Source organism: Paracoccidioides brasiliensis (genome assembly GCF_000150735.1).
Source record: "Paracoccidioides brasiliensis Pb18 unplaced genomic scaffold supercont2.1, whole genome shotgun sequence".
Classification (NCBI taxonomy): Eukaryota; Fungi; Ascomycota; class Eurotiomycetes; order Onygenales; family Ajellomycetaceae; genus Paracoccidioides; species Paracoccidioides brasiliensis.
This window is the reverse complement of record NW_011371358.1, coordinates 3,457,170-3,472,782: the sequence shown is the minus strand read 5'-3', so window position 1 is coordinate 3,472,782 and position 15,613 is coordinate 3,457,170. Positions and strand designations below refer to the sequence as shown.

The following is a 15,613-nucleotide window of genomic DNA, read 5'->3' as shown; positions in this document are numbered from 1 at the left end:
ATTCTTACTTAATGAATACCTGGATTTAAATTTCTTCTTTGGGCTCAATTTTCTCAGTTTGGTTCAGGTTAATGCTGAATTCATTTCACTTTCTAACTTTTGTCTCTGGACTCTTTGCTGAGATGGTTACAGTTGCGGATGCACGGGCCACCTAATTTATCTCCGCAACATCCCAAAAAAACACTCTCCAGAAACTTTTCCCTCGCAACAAAACACATCAAAACACATAAACTGCTAAGGAAACCCCAGCAAAAAATCATACAACCCCTCTACGAATTAGCTTCTGTGGGCTTTATACTCTACATACTCAAATCAAGCCCGAGCGAACGGGCGGGAGGCTACAATCAATACACACACGATCGACAATCATGGCGGCGCGGAAACGGAACGAATATCTTGACATCGAGTCGAGTGAAGGCGAGGGGAGTGAGGGGGGCTATGATTCTGAGGCGGTGCAGGAGGCTAAGGGGAAAGGGCGGAATACAACATTGGGGACGGTGATGGGACGAGAGAGGAAGAGGAGGAAGGTATTTGAGGATGCGGATAGCGGCGAGGGGGAGGATGGGGTTGGCGATGGGGATAACGAGGCAGCAGCTATGGGCGATGCAGAGACATTTGTGAAACGCAGCGATGAAGTGGAGGGGGGAGCGGACGAGGACGAGAACGAGGAGAAAACACGCCGCAAAGACATCTCAACAACAACAACAACAGCAGCAGCAGCAGCAGCAGCAACAACAGCAACAGCAACAACCAAACCCAAATCCCTAAAACCCCGCAAAGACAAAACAGGCGTCATCTACTTCTCCTCGCTCCCACCCTACCTCAAACCCTCCGCTCTAAAATCCCTCCTAACCCAGCGAGGCTTCAGCCCCATCACCAAAATCTTCCTATCCCCGCACACGCCCCGCCCCTCCACCTCCAAACGCCCCACCACCAACCGCCGCCGCACCTACACAGACGGTTGGGTCGAATTCGCCTCCAAGCGCACCGCCAAGATCTGCGCGCAGACCCTCAACGCCACCATCGTCGGCGGCAAGAAGGGCGGCTGGTACCACGACGACGTGTGGACTATGAAGTACCTGCGCGGCTTTAAGTGGGGGGATCTGATGGAGCAAGTTCAGCGGGAGAGGTCCGAGAGGGAGGCTAGGAGGCGGATTGAGGATGCGAGGGCTCGGAGGGAGGAGAGGGTGTTTGTGGACGGGGTGGAGAGGGGGAGGGTCGTTGAGGGGATTAGGAGGAAGAGGGTTGAGAAGGGGAGGGAGAAGGGAAAGCAGGGGGTGGATGGTGATGGTGATGGTGATGGTAGTGGAATGGCTGGCATTGATGTTAGGAGAGTGTTTAGGCAGAATGAGGTTCGGGCTGGTGGAAAGGATGGGGAGAAGGCGTTGGATGCGGATGTGAAGAGGGTGTTGGGGAAGATATTTTAGGGGGTTGTATTTTATTTATTGATTTATTTATTGAGTGGTTGTCTGTGTCGAATTTAGGACTGGATATGTTTTTAGAAGGATATTGAAATCCTATATTTATTTGCTATTCTATATACCGCCCAAATGCTGTTTGAACTTTTTTGTCATGATAATCCCCCAACCTAATCATCCCTAATTATTCCATCCCAAGTGGAAACGAAGGCACAGGTTTTCGCTTTGAACATATCAACTATTACCCATCCCCTAACGCCAATGGCCAGTCATCGTAAATGCAAATATCGGGTCGTCTCTATAAAGAAGAAAGTAAACAACTTGAACACCCTTCAATCCTCAACATTCAAATCTTCGAAATCATCCAGCAGCTCATCCATACTAATCTTGGGAACGCCATCCTCATCATCTTCTTCTTCCTCAACAACGCTCATTGCATCCCTCTCAATACCCTCCATGCGATCAGCCTCCACCTGAACCCTCTTAGCCTTGTAGAGTGCCAGTGTACTCCTCAACTCCGCATCCTCTTCCACATCCCGCAGGAACATTTCGAAGTCTTCCTCCAAAAGATCCTTCTCTTGTTTCCGCGCTGAAGCCGTAGCCGCCTCTTCCTCGCGGTTCAGGCGCTTCAGACGCCAGTTTCTCTTGGCCTTCTTCTTCCTGGGATAGTGTTTCTTGACGAGCACCACGTCCGGTATGGTGGAGCTATATGTGCCACTCCGCTCCAAGGCCTCGAAGTTCGAATCGTTGAAGTTCGACCCGGTCAACAGATACCCCATCACAGAATCCCCTACACGGAGGACCCCACCAAGATGCGTTCTCGTGAAGTAAGTCGTGTCATTGGATCCGAGGTCGGATGCGCGGGCAACCGTCGCTTCAGCGAGGTGAAAGTGTCCAACTGATTTCCCAGCAGGTTCGATGTCCATGACAATGAATTCAACAAGTTCTCGGACGTCCGCCAGGTTCTTAAACGGGGTTCTCCAATATACTGGCGACGGAATATCGGCGGTTCGCAAGGTGGCTGGGTCCAGCAAACCAATCGATGTGCCCACGCGATAACACAGGGTAAGGGGGTGGATGTTACTTAACGATTTCGCCAGGGATAAGGGAAGTGCAACCAAATCGTCTTTGCAAATGGGTATCAGGTAAACGGAGAATGTGATTTTGTATGACTTTGTAGACGTGTGCACATCCACAGATATGAGCTCTTGCGACTTCTTGACACGAACTGGCGCTACCGAAGAGAGGAAGTCTACCAGCTTCTCGGCGTGGTTTCGTTGGGAGAAAAAGAAATCCAAACCGTCCTTGGCTTCTTTGATGTTTATCGTATCCTTGTGGGCGGAGTGTTTCAAAATCAGCTGCTCGAGGTACAGGAACGTTCGTTTGTGAGGCACTTTCTGCCGAACTTGAACCAATGCCCTCCACGTGTTGGGTGTGTATGACTTGGCGCACTCGGAGCACTGCTGAGATGCCACCACATACTCCACTTCGAACGTTTGCTGCATAATAGTGCCCTGGAATGCCTCCTGTTGAACCGTAATTTTAACCTTGATACGCTTCGAATGCGGTTCTGTCCATATGAACCCAGCATCGATAATTCGCACCTTGCCCAATCCACGTAATTTCCGTAGACATAGTGCAAGCAATTCTCTGGACTCGATGGCGGCACTAATCCACTGGTTTGGAGGCTGTAGCCAGCGCTCGCAGTCCTTGCAGCAGTGCAGCGTGGCTTCTCGCTGTATTCCTTGTGATATATCAACTGTCAACTTGACGCAATCTTCGCATAGGGCGCCAGCGGCATTTGTTCCGTCGACGGGAGCTCCGCAGTTACAGCAAAGGATCCTGAATGATATAAATTTAGACTATTGCTGCTATTTTCTCGGCTTTAGTATGTGGGGGAAAGTTGCCAGGGCACTTACGTTGCTGTCTGTTGCTGTGGATGGAAAGCAACCTGCTGCATCGACACATGGGAATCCAAGTCCATTGACATGATGGCGGTAATAAGGAGACAAATTCAAGATAAGTGTAGTTTGGAGTGTGTTGTAAGTAAGTTATAAAAGATATTCAAAGCAAAATAATATCAAAGGTAATTTTCCAAGATAATACTGGATTAGTCAACATGGCGGATTTATATTCTACCGACGCTCTGGCTCTCTCCTTAATCATTTTTACTCTTTTTTTCGTATTGCAAACTAATAACGATCTGAAATGACATCTCCAATTGGTGGTAACAGAGCCTTTCGCAATGAGCAGGGTCCTTCTAAGAGGTATTCAATGCCATGCCTGCCGTCAGAATGTCATTCGATCCTTTGTTTCTGCTTCTGGCGTGACAATTACTCCTCCAGCGATTGGTTCAGTTTCGCCATCTAAAGCCCACCCTCCACATCTATCTGGAAGCTTTCCAACCCGGCATGTGAAGCTTTTCTCAAGCCAGGCCAAAGACGATCCCTCCCTGGCTGCTGATGCAGTATCTGAAAACTCCGCTGCCCAAGAGGGCTCATATCCACAAGAAAATTCCGAGCAACATGTCCCTTGGTACCTGCAGGAAGAGGTGCAAGAGATGGCACTACACCCGATGAGACAGCAGCAAGAGTTACCTCCTCTTCCAGAAAATCCACCCCCAATTCTAAAAGTTCTTCTTGAGTACATATCTGTTGATATTGGCCTCGATAATCTCAACCTTCTCGACCTTCGCACACTCGATCCCCCCCCTGCTCTGGGAGCAAATCTGATTATGATTTTTGGGACCGCTCGCAGCGTCAAACATCTCAATGTGTCAGCGGATAAATTTTGTCGATGGTTACGGACTACCTATAAGTTACGACCTGATGCTGATGGCCTTCTGGGGAGGAACGAGCTAAAAATCAAACTCCGAAGAAAAGCTCGGCGAGCAAGGCTAATCAAGCGTGCCGGATCAACCCTTAAACAACCAGATGATGGCATTACAACCGGTTGGATATGTGTCGATGTAGGAATTGTTGAAGGTGGTCAACTTAGCAAGCCAGAGGGGGTGCAAAAGGCTGGGTTTGTTGGTTTCGGAACTGTTATTCAGGGTACTCGAATTGTTGTCCAAATGATGACGGAGGAGAAGAGGGAAGAAATTGACTTGGAGAGTCTTTGGCGTCAGACTCTTGAAAAAAATTCCATGGATAATCCAGGCCTCCCCAAACCTCAGGCGGAAGAGCCTCCACAAGTGGTGGGTTTTACTCATGAGTCTTCAACTGTTACAGCGGCTGACTTCAGCCATCGAGTTAGCCAAACACCCCCAATTCGAGCCAACTATGAACAACTGAGGAGTATATCTACAAGTTTGCATCGGCTACGAGATAAGAGAGGATCTGCCACGGATTTTGTTCCCACAGACACAACGGTAGCAACCAAATCTGCTAAATCAACCTCGAGTCAGGAATCGCTACCATCCCTTTTCAACTATTTATCAAATCTCGAACCAGATAAAGCTATCGATGAACTGGGGCAAGGGATGGACGATAGAACTTCTACAAGCTTTTTACAGAGATTCTACGAAGAACTCGCAAGAACTGCTCCCCAAATCGCCTCCGCCCAAAAACTAGAACTTATGTGTACTGCAATCCTCCTTCAACATTCTGGCTATCGCAAAGAGGACCTCTTTCAAGCATTCAAGGAGCATATCGTTTCAAATTACCCTTTACCGCGGGCTCTAGTCTTGCGGATTCTAGATGCGTTGCTCGCATTCAAACCTGATCCAAACTCGAATCCCCCAAGACTACGTCTTCCCGGTGCAGATATGGAATTGGCATTGCGACTTATAGAGAATGCAGCTCTCAGGGGCACCAATATCCTACATGCAGACTTCCTCATCAGAGTCTTCCTTGCCGTCTCATATAGGACGAGAGTGTATGCGGTGAAGCCGGGAAATCTCCACAGTGCGGCAATTACCGGAAATCGCATTCCTGTTTCTATCGACGAATTCGAGTCTGTGCAGCGCATTCAGACGCGCCTAGCTAGCATTATTAGAGCTGCGAAAGTTGCACTGGGAGAGAAAGAATACTTAGACATACTTCGTGTGCACTCCGACCAGGGCGAGTATGCGAAATTCTGGAATGCATGGGGTGAAGTAGCCCTTGCAGGCATTCATCGAGGGAAATCGTTTTATCTGTTTCTCTTCAATCTCCACGCAGAATTGGGGGATTGGCAACAGTCCAGGACCACACTTTTGAACTGTATTCCAATGATGTGGAGGGAAGACCCGCCAGTTTTCTTTGATGCTGAGCTGGCAGAGGTTGTGTCAAAATGTATTGCCCTCGCATATCCAGATATAGACGACACAGTCCAGCATAATTTGCCGGCTCTGATCGTCAAGACGTGGCATCACTGTCGAACTGCAATACAAAATCAAAAAATGAACGAGCGAAAGGAGCGTCTGATTCAGACAGAGCTGGGCACACTGCCAGAAAACTAGTTTATATGCCCCATTTTTTTCCTTTCACAGAACAATGATAAGAATTTGCATATAAGATCATATATAGAACTTGACCTTAATTTTCAAGACCACTGATTCTGCTGAGTCATCATCCGTTAGTTAGTTAACACTAGATCTAGAGATGCCTCGGCTATTTGTGGCCCTAGAATCTCAACTTCCGGTGCTTCTTGGGATACCAACGACACAGCGCTTTTACAGGCACAAGCTGTGTTGAGTCTTTCAGCCCGATAATTGGGGTTATTAGTCTGCCAATATGGAGTATATGTCCTCCCTGCAGAATGAGTTTGATGATTTCAAACCGTCGTTGTTCGGTAAGCCACCTCTTCCGCATCCCTCCCAAGATCTACCTCTACATACCTCAAAAACACTAATTCCGCGCAACCTCCTGATCTTTGCGTGCTCCATACTGACTTATTTCCCAGAAATTCTCTCGGAGCAACAGCTGTCTGCCCTCCTCCCGCCCTCCCTCCGCTACATCCTCGCTGTAGCCACACACCGACACCCCCGCTACCTCCTCCGCGCCCTCAACTCCTTCGATGAGCTCTACACCCTCCTCTCTCTCCTTGTCGAACGCTACTACCTCCTCACATTTGGCGGCTCCTTCACAGAAAACTTCTACTCGCTGAAACGCGAGCGTGTCCTCGCGACAAAAAGTGGTGAAATCCCACGCGCCCAGCTCGGCGCTGCGGCCCCTGTGCGTGAAACACTCAAACTTCGCTCGTCAGATATATGGAAGAACCTGGCGGTGATGGTTGGGATTCCGTATCTGAAACGCAAGCTGGATGAAGGGTATGACATCCACGCTGCTCCGCATGCTGCGCTGGCCGCCAGCGGAGGAGGACCACGGTATCAACCTGACGCCGATCTCCCGCACAATCCTACCGTGCGCCAAAGGCTGATGCACTATTACAAATGGTTCCTGAGAAACGTCTACCCGTCGGTGAACGCAGCGTATTACTTTGCCATCCTGGCCTTCAATCTGGCCTATCTATTCGGGAACACGAAATACTCCTCTCCATTCCTGTGGCTGATAGGCACGCGGATACGGCGGCTGGGACCCGCAGATCACGCTGCAATAGAGCTAGCTATGCAGCCTCCAAAGGCGAAGTCGAATACTCCCGCCACCCGCCCGGGTGGTGCGATAAGTTTCCTAAGTCCGCAAAACATATACCCTCATCTCCTAGGACCGTTAAAATTCTTTCTCCCAACCTCCATTTTCGCCTTAAAGTTTCTGGAATGGTGGCATGCGAGCGATTTCTCACGACAACTCGCTCGCAAAGCGACAGAGGCAATCGACCTGCCCGCCCCGGTCGTTTCGGGCATGATATCGCCCAAAGCAGCGACAGCGTCTGCACTTGCTGGCAAAGGACAAAAGGCAGTTACGAGTTCCTCTGAAAACCTTGCGCAGTCACAAACACATACCCGGAGATTTCCTAGCCCTCCCATATCTTCCACATCATACCTCCCCATCTTCACTGTGCCATTACCCCCCATCGACCCCGCTGCTACATCAGATCCTACCGCTGTTGCCACACAATCGCCTTGTCCCATATGTCTTCATCCGCTCAATAACCCAACTGCCTGCCAGACCGGGTATGTCTTTTGCTACAGCTGTATATTCCGTTGGATCAAAGGGGAGCATGAGAGGCAGCTTGACTTTATGAATGGGGAGGGGGCAGAGTGGGGGGATGATGAGGATGAAGAGAAGAATAAGGAGGAAGGAGAGCAAACCGGTTCTAGTCGTGTTGGAGGTACGGAGAAGGGAATAGCTGCCGCAGGCACTAGGAGTCGGGTTGGGAGATGGGAAAGTGGGAAAGGGAGGTGTGCGGTTACGGGACGAAAGGTGTTGGGGGGTTCGGAGGGGTTGAGGCGGGTGCTTGTTTAATTTCTTAAATATGTTTGTGGATTGTTGTACTCTTCTTATGGGGTGGAAGAGATATGGGTTGTTGGCTAGCATGTAGATTTCATTTGGATTGGGGACTTGGTTGTCGGATTACATGTACACTATTTACACTACACGATCATCATATACGTGAGCAGATAGCCTAAGATACTACCACGAAAATTACATCATCAATATTATATTTCCATATTTTGATCCTGTGGCATGAATCCCCATTCTACAGTGCAGAATATATATATGCATTGCAAGGTAGATCTAATCGTCAATGTACAAGAACAGGAGGCTTAGCAAACCTGTCAGCCACCCTGTAAAGAAAATGAGGTGCAGAGAGAACACAGAGAATGGGAAAAGAAATACCATTGCCGACGCGGACAGAGAAGCCAAATAAGATTACCATCGCAAAACATGACGTATGTGCAGCTGCCCATATACAAACGTGCCAAATGCAAAGCATACAACAAGAAAAAGGGAAAATCTAGATATGTCCTACTAGGCGAGAAACAAATACAAACATAGCCAAAGTAAAAAAAAGAAAAAGAAAAAGAAAAAGAAAAAGAAGAAAGAAGAAAAAATCTAAAAGCCCCAGAAAATTCCCATCTCGCGCAATGCAAATAAAACATTCATCCAAATCACCCGCATTCATCAACTCATTCAATATCCCACCCATCTTTTTCTCCCTTGAAGAGAAAATCCATCGCTCTGACTTAAATCCCCAACCACCACTTCGCCCTCTCATAAACAAAGAAACTCGTCGCCACCATAGGCACAACCTTCATATACCCAATCGTCAACCCAACCCAAAACCCCCTAAACCCCTTCTCAGCAAAGATCCTCCTCGCTGTCTCCGCAATACCCACTTTATGCCCATCACCCATCGTGCCTGCCACCTGCATCCGCCGCCGGATGACTTCCAACGGATACGAGCTGGTTTGCGAGACGAGGCCAGCGACGGCGCCGGAGAAGAGTTCGGCGGAGGCTTTTAGTTGGACGTGTTTGTAAGGTTGGGGTTGCGACGAGGAGGAGGAGGCGGTGGTTGTGGTTGTGGTTGTGGTGAGGTTTTCGGAGTGAGGGATTGTAGTGTAGGGTGCTAGTATGGGGTGGCGGAGCAAGTCGCCCATGGTGTCGTGGGTAAGGAAGGACATGCCGGCATAGGGGAGCATTCCCAGGAGTGTGGGAGAGAAGCCGCGGTAGAAGTTTGAGAGGCCCCAGACGGGTCGTGGGGGGTGTGGGGAGTTGGTGAAGAAACCGTCTGGCGACGATGTAGGTGGGATTGGTGCAGAAGTAGCCCTAGTCGTAGCCGTAGCCGTAGCCACGCCAGGTCTACCCTCGTTATAGATCTGCCTGCAAATCCTCCTCAGGGACGCGCGGATGCCATGCTTCGTCTCAAACGCCAAGTGCACCCGCATCACCTCAAGCGGATAGGTGAAGAATACGGACGTAATGCCCGCCAGGCTTCCGCTGATCAATCTGCGAAAGGGCGTCTCCTTGCCTCGCGACGGGATCACGATGGCGCGGATCTGCTCGTAGGCTAGGAACTTGATGGCAGCGTAGGGGAAGATGCGGAGCAGTGTTGCTGAGTGTCCCTTGAAGAGTCCGCGCATGCCTTCGTTTCTGTTGATGTCCTGCATGGCGCGTGCGACACCGAACCAGCTCGTGGAGTATCTCGCGAACTGCGGGTTTGACGTTTGAAAGAGGATTTTGACGCGGTCTAGGGGCCCCACTACTGTTTTTGCCTGTGTTGATTGACATGGTTAGTTTGGAGATACCCATGCAGAACCAAGCCAGACTGCTTGTGATAGAAGAAACAGGGAAATCTATACCGCACACCCTGCCATCCCCCCGGCCAACCCGCTTTTAAGAATATAATCCAAATTCCTCGTATTTAGAACCTTGACATCTGGGTTCGCACCCACAGCTTCAGCTCCAGCTTCATCCCCCCGCTCGACCCCCGCCTTCTTCATCAGATCAATAGCCTCATCGTCAACTGGACAAACTGGCGGGGGAGCTTGGGAAACATGGAGCTCATGCTCTCCCGCCGCATTCTTTCCCCTCAGCATTCCCAGGGGAGTAGCCATCAATGACCCAGGTATGGCGTCTATGCCAGTCCAGCTGTCAATGCCGTACCGCGGGTTTAAGTTCTCCTGAATCAACGTTTCTGATCTTGTCGTCGAAGTCGCAGCTCTCGTTTCTGTGATGGAATACTGAGAGGATATGTATGTGTATTCGTATGCGATTGCAATTGCGGTTGCAATTGCTGTCCCTGCACCTGCAGCTATGAGTGTGACGTCGTCGAAGTTGGTCTATCTTAATCCCGAACCTCGGGTAACTAACTAAGCCACCTCCGTTCAACTAAAAAAAAAAAAAAAAAAAAAAAAAAATTCCAATCAGAGGAGAGGTTCCCTCTCTACCAACACATCTCTTCTGATATCACTGCTCTGTCAAAATGAGGTAGAGAAGGTAAAACAACGAAGTGGCATATAGCTATCTTCGCCAGCATTTCTCCTTCTGCTTCTTCTTCCACTTTCTTTTCGGACTGGCCCGTTGTGGTGATGCGGGGTTATGCAGCTCAGGTTTCGCAATGGAGTCGCCGATCGCAGGAATATTGCATCGTGGGGAAAGGTGCAACTTAATTCTGCAGAGAGTGGATCAGTCTCTCGTACATTTTAAGTCTTCGCGGTGCGTTCAGTCGCGCTGTGTACCCTTTTAGCGGTGGGGAAGAAAACATACTCTTTGTATCGGTAGAAAACAGGGAAAATACCAAAAATCCTGCGGCTGGCGTCGGATTCGGATGATTTGTTTCGTTTGGGCTACAGGTCATGTGACTTGCGGAGATCTTGGTAAACGACGAGACATTCATAACCAAAATCTTGCGATTATTCAGCTGCAATACTTTGTTACTAACTATAGTTAGTTAACTAACCTAGTTATTAACTAACCTAGTTAGTTAGTTAGTTAGTTAGGGTTATTGGTATTGTTAGAAACAGGGTGGGGGATTCCCTGATACATTAAGGGACAAGTGAATCACGTGATGGTGGTGACGTCAGGCAAGAACTGTGCAAGGAAGCAAGATGAATGGCTGAATATCAGTATCAATAACAACATAAAGTATCAATATCAACATTCAAACTTGGTGGGTCGTAGACAAGCTAAATCCAGCGGAAAGTATATATATATATATGTATGTATGTATGCGATAAATAGATGGGGAGGAAAGGCCTAGATGAGAAAAAAAAAAAATCTATCCAATCGCTCAAAACTGAAAATTCTTCTCCAAAAGAAGATGCAGAACAAGCCTCCATTCATCCCGTTTTCTCTTTTTATTTCCCAAGAATTCGATCCGTCCTAAAGGATAAATAACCGATAACAAATAAATAAGTGGAAAACTTCATGATCAAAAGAGTAAATCCAAAATAAAATAAAACCCGCTTCCGTCAAAACCTGCAATGCCAATAGCATGAGAAAAGGACCACATAATCAGAAGCAGAGCTAAAAGTAATCCAATGGTGGGGGGGGAATACGCCATAGAATGCATGAAAGTGCCCTGATAACAGGAATCAGAGAAGACAAGATTATCAAGAAAACCCCACACAAGAGTAAAATGAAAATAGTGAAAGTGGGAAAAGAAAAGAAGGAAAGGTGGGAAGGCAGAAAAGAAAAAATGACAAGAACAGTAAGTACATGTACAGTGCAGCTGTTCGCCAAATAAGGGGCCAAGGGGTAGAGAGGGGGTTTGGTCAGGGCGAGACTCATCACCAAAGAACAAAACCGTCACCCGTATCATAAACGTCGGTGGGATGCTAAAACGGGCTGTACGGACTTTTCCAAGAAAATAAACGGGCAACCAAATTCACCCAAGCGCAATGGTCCACCACCCCCATCGACCCGAATCAGCAGCGTTTCATCCAAATTCTCACCTAACAACTCCCTCCCCCTTATCTCGTCAGCAGCTTCCCCTGCCGATTCGCACCCGCACCCGCACCCGCCCCCTTCCCCTCCCCTTTCCCATCATGATGCTCATCCGCAACCGCACCCCTCTTCGCCTTCTTTGTCGGCCGCGCAGGCTCAACGTGCAAATGCCCATTCTCACTCAATGCAGTGCTATTCGTCCAGCGCAGACAGCGGTATTTGCGCGTTAGATCACCGTTGCCATGCCGTTCGGTATCGACGGCCGATTTGGTGCGGGTGGACATTCTCGTCGGCTGCTGCGGCCGCTGTTGCTGGGGCTGCTCCTCAGCTATTGCTGCAGGAGAAGCATCCTCCTCATCCTTTACATTGTCCTTCTTCCCCTTTCCACCGCCCAACTCTTTCCCAATATACCCCGCCCTATTCCTCATATACCTTGCAATACTTTCGCGATAAACCTGCAACTCCTTCCTCAATTTGGCCTCCCTCACCCCCCTCGTATCCAACCACTCAATAAGCCCTTCCAACTCCTCCTGGTCGTCATAATATCCCCACTCGCGCGCCCCAGAAACACCCTTCTCACCCTCCTCAACTTCCTTCCGTTTCCGAACACTCATCCCGAACCGCCGCACATACCTCAAATTCTCCTCATCCTCATCACCCAAATCGATAAACCCTTCCCTCTCCATCTCGTCGGGCCCCTGCACCCACAATCGTCCATTTGCATATCCAGCATCCGCCGTCGAGCTACTAGGCAACCCTTCATACGGCATCGCATTCCTCTCGAACCAATAATACCGATTCCAAAAGCGATCCTTCCCCAACACGCGTGTGCGCGGACAATCTGCTTCGCGCAGGTCATTATCCAACACGGCAATCTGCTCCTCATAAGAAGCCACTTTGGCCTTTTCCTCGTCGATCTTCTTCAGCACGCGTTGATACTGTTTTGATCCCTTGGGGATCTTGGCAGCTTGCTCTTTACGCTCGCGCTCCTCTTCTTGTCGCCGTTTCCGCTCTGCGGCCCTATCTGCACCGCGACGAAGGGAGCGGGCAGGATGTGCGTCTTCGTCGTCCGTGTCGACGGGGGCTTCGGAGGATTCAGCTTCGTCCAGGTTAGACATTTTAACGTCGTTAAGATCTTCTAGTTCAGGAACAGGGGAAGGGGGGTGTTCAGGTTGTAGTTGTTTGCGCTCTTCGTGTAATCGTCGGATTTCCTCCAGACTATAGAAAGAGTTTAGTTTGCTCTGCAAAAACAAGGAGAATATAGAATGTAAAAAGTAATCTGTAAATGTATACATACGCCGCCTTCCTTGCACGTTGATACTCAATCTTCTCCTTGCGAAACTCAGTCATCTGATTACTGCATTCTTCAAGGTAGTTCTTAATCGCCTTCGTTTCAAGAAGAAGCATACAGATAATCTGCAGTGCTTGAACTCGCAAATTAACGTCGAGCGTCACATATTGTTCTTGTGCTGTTTGCTGCGTGGTGTTCGCGGTCAAGGGGTGCCAGATGAGCCAGGATCTCATCGCACGACTTTTGTAACCGCGGTCGGTAGGACAGTCTATGTAGAAGGCCAACCATCACTAATTCCCATCCACCCTGTTTGAAGTCTCGTTTCCGAAGCCGATCAATCCAGCCATACTCTCCAAACATCTCTGCTGCGCGATGAACCTGCACCTCAGCTGTACTCGAACGACTCCGCGATTCCTGCTGTTGTTGCTGCAGCTTCAGATTTTCCGCTTCAGCCTTAGCAAAGCTGCTTCTGGTCGTTCTTCGTGGCGGTGTTGGCTCTCGCTCGGGTTCTGGTTCTTCATTTTCTTCTTCCTCGTCGTCTTCACCACTCTCCTCTTCCTCTGATTGTTCATCAGGAAGGGGCGGAAGGGAGATCTGAATGGCACCATCTTGGTCCTTCTCACCGCTCACCAGCGTTTTCAATACGGCACAATGGATTTCCACAAAGAGCTCACATGTGACGTCATTCGAAGAAAACATTATGGCCTCGACGAAATCATCAAACGTGAAGGAGTCGAGCTGGAGAACCTCGCAATACACATTAAGTGTGTTCCAGGTTTCGAGCATAGGTCCAACCGATTCCATCTTAATGGAACCAATTAAGAGGCCGTCTTCCATCCCCGGTTTGCCCTGCTGCTCATCGGTTAAGAACTTCAAAGGGGGTCGTGGTTTAGCATCACGAGAAGGTGGGATTTCTAAATCTTCAATCGGGTATTTAATCGAAGGTGGAGGAGGTGGCGGGGCGACCCCATTTTGAACGACGACGGAAACATTAGCATATAAATTGGCGTCACCTCCAGGCATCTGCCACACTCCTCCCGGACCGACGTGCCCAGGAACAGCAAACGAAGGGTTTTCATTCAGCGCCCGCTGGTATTCTAAGTATTGATCTTCTCTGGCCTTTGCCAGGTCCCGCACCGTGATTTTTGTCTTCTGGCCCTTGACGGCAGGTTTCAAGTTCGGCCACCGCTGTTTGGAATAAAAGAACCCAAAGAGGCTTTCATCCTCTTCTTTGTCCACTGCCACATTTGCTTTCTTTCCTCCAATCTTATTTCCATATTGAAGGTGTTTTGGAATTTCCGTATCGATCCTGTATTCCTCAGCAATATGCGGTTTAACCAGCCATGGTGCGCCAGTCCACGACTCCCGTGTAACGGTATTTTTGATGAAGGAGCGTAGCATCTGCTTTGTAAAGATCTTCCGGTCACGAACTAGGTGTTCATCGTCCAACAACGCCTCCTCATTGTGCCGGTTTACCAATTTCACCAAATATCTCGATGACGCTCTTCGCTCTATCGTACCATCTTCATTGACCAATTCAGGAAACCGGGCTTTTTCCCGAACTATGCCCTGGAGGCGGGATCCGTTGGTGAGGAGGACGGTAACGCGTTCGCCAGGGTAGAAATCTTGCTTGAAGTCCTTTGATTTGTCAATTATATAATACAGAGTTTGTAGAACGGGCGCCAGAAGGGACATACTTCGAAAACTTGGTCGACTATTTTTTTTTTTAAAAAAAAAAAAATAAGACATTGCGATCAGCTTCGGAACTAGATTTCTTAATATTAGGAAAGGGCTAACATACCAAGACTGTCAATGCGCGATATAGTGGAAAATTGGACTTTGCGCAACACAGGTTCCTTCAGAGGTTCCGGAAATGCGCTGTTCACTTCGCGCGAACCGTCCGCCTGTTGGGCAAGTCAGTAAGTAGAGCAAGCGGAAACATCACTCTAGAAATCACAGTGGTGGGATGAAGTTGGTATGCGACATACTTCACTCCTCAAAGCCTCGAAAAAGGTAAGGGAGGAGTGACCCGTTATTTCGCAGATGAATCGTCTCTGTGTACCTCAAGTAGCCTTATTTAGTATATCGATACAGCTCGAATGTATGTAACCAAGTTCTTCAAAATGGGAAGGAGGATATATGAGGAATGCGACTGCAATCAGAAAAGACTCTGAAGCCTTGATTGAGAAAGGTTGCATGTACCTGTTTGTAAAAGTTCATCCTGCACATTGCAGACATGTCAGCAATTTGCGCAGTGCATAATCATCATTGCGAAGTTCTACCGAAGAAGCTTACCTATGAAGGAACTGCTCATACATCGTGAACACCTCATTTGTTTCTGGAATAACCCAGACCTGTGTGTATTGTGACGACAAAATAACCCCATACATTAGACCAATATCCATAGATGTGGATGAGGAAACGGAAAACGAGGAGAGGGAGGAGTATGTAGTACGCACCTCCTCTCTATCATCTTCAATGGTTGGTCGAGGAAGGTATTGAACGGGTTTGCGCTTGAACAGGACCTGGAACAGAGAGGGTAGGAAAGTCCTAACGTTAGCTTATTATCCCGGGTCGCAAGGTGTCAAGTTTCCCCATATATCAATGTTCTTTTTTTCAGAGAAGAACTGTTC

The 15,613-nt window shown here is 48.7% G+C and overlaps 6 protein-coding genes across 6 annotated transcripts; 3 read left to right on the top strand and 3 right to left on the bottom strand.

The window, feature by feature from the left end:
* Positions 1 to 368: 368 nt before the first annotated feature.
* On the top strand, positions 369 to 1,427 carry PADG_01043 (RNA-binding ATPase activator ESF2; the record flags this gene model as incomplete). Its single annotated transcript, XM_010758285.1, has 1 exon — positions 369 to 1,427. One exon carries the CDS (start codon positions 369 to 371, stop codon positions 1,425 to 1,427), a length of 1,059 nt encoding a protein of 352 aa, XP_010756587.1.
* A 323-nt stretch (positions 1,428 to 1,750) lies between these two features.
* PADG_01042 (ribosome-binding protein NMD3) lies at positions 1,751 to 3,408 on the bottom strand (the record flags this gene model as incomplete). Its single annotated transcript, XM_010758284.1, has 2 exons — positions 1,751 to 3,260; positions 3,338 to 3,408. The coding sequence occupies 2 exons, from the start codon at positions 3,406 to 3,408 to the stop codon at positions 1,751 to 1,753; spliced, it is 1,581 nt and encodes a 526-aa protein (XP_010756586.1).
* Positions 3,409 to 3,663: 255 nt separating this feature from the next.
* On the top strand, positions 3,664 to 5,859 carry PADG_01041 (ATPase synthesis protein 25, mitochondrial; the record flags this gene model as incomplete). Its single annotated transcript, XM_010757794.1, has 1 exon — positions 3,664 to 5,859. One exon carries the CDS (start codon positions 3,664 to 3,666, stop codon positions 5,857 to 5,859), a length of 2,196 nt encoding a protein of 731 aa, XP_010756096.1.
* A 274-nt stretch (positions 5,860 to 6,133) lies between these two features.
* On the top strand, positions 6,134 to 7,765 carry PADG_01040 (ubiquitin-protein ligase peroxin 12; the record flags this gene model as incomplete). The annotated part of the gene is made up of 2 exons (XM_010757793.1): positions 6,134 to 6,191; positions 6,303 to 7,765. 2 exons carry the CDS (start codon positions 6,134 to 6,136, stop codon positions 7,763 to 7,765), a joined length of 1,521 nt encoding a protein of 506 aa, XP_010756095.1.
* Positions 7,766 to 8,487: 722 nt separating this feature from the next.
* On the bottom strand, positions 8,488 to 10,640 carry PADG_01039 (coenzyme A transporter; the record flags this gene model as incomplete). Its single annotated transcript, XM_010758283.1, has 3 exons — positions 8,488 to 9,516; positions 9,604 to 10,055; positions 10,511 to 10,640. 3 exons carry the CDS (start codon positions 10,638 to 10,640, stop codon positions 8,488 to 8,490), a joined length of 1,611 nt encoding a protein of 536 aa, XP_010756585.1.
* Positions 10,641 to 11,715: 1,075 nt separating this feature from the next.
* Positions 11,716 to 15,385, bottom strand: PADG_01038 (uncharacterized protein; the record flags this gene model as incomplete). Its single annotated transcript, XM_010757792.1, has 8 exons — positions 11,716 to 12,907; positions 12,987 to 13,248; positions 13,286 to 14,618; positions 14,678 to 14,694; positions 14,782 to 14,884; positions 14,969 to 15,034; positions 15,183 to 15,201; positions 15,276 to 15,385. 8 exons carry the CDS (start codon positions 15,383 to 15,385, stop codon positions 11,716 to 11,718), a joined length of 3,102 nt encoding a protein of 1,033 aa, XP_010756094.1.
* Positions 15,386 to 15,613: the final 228 nt, after the last annotated feature.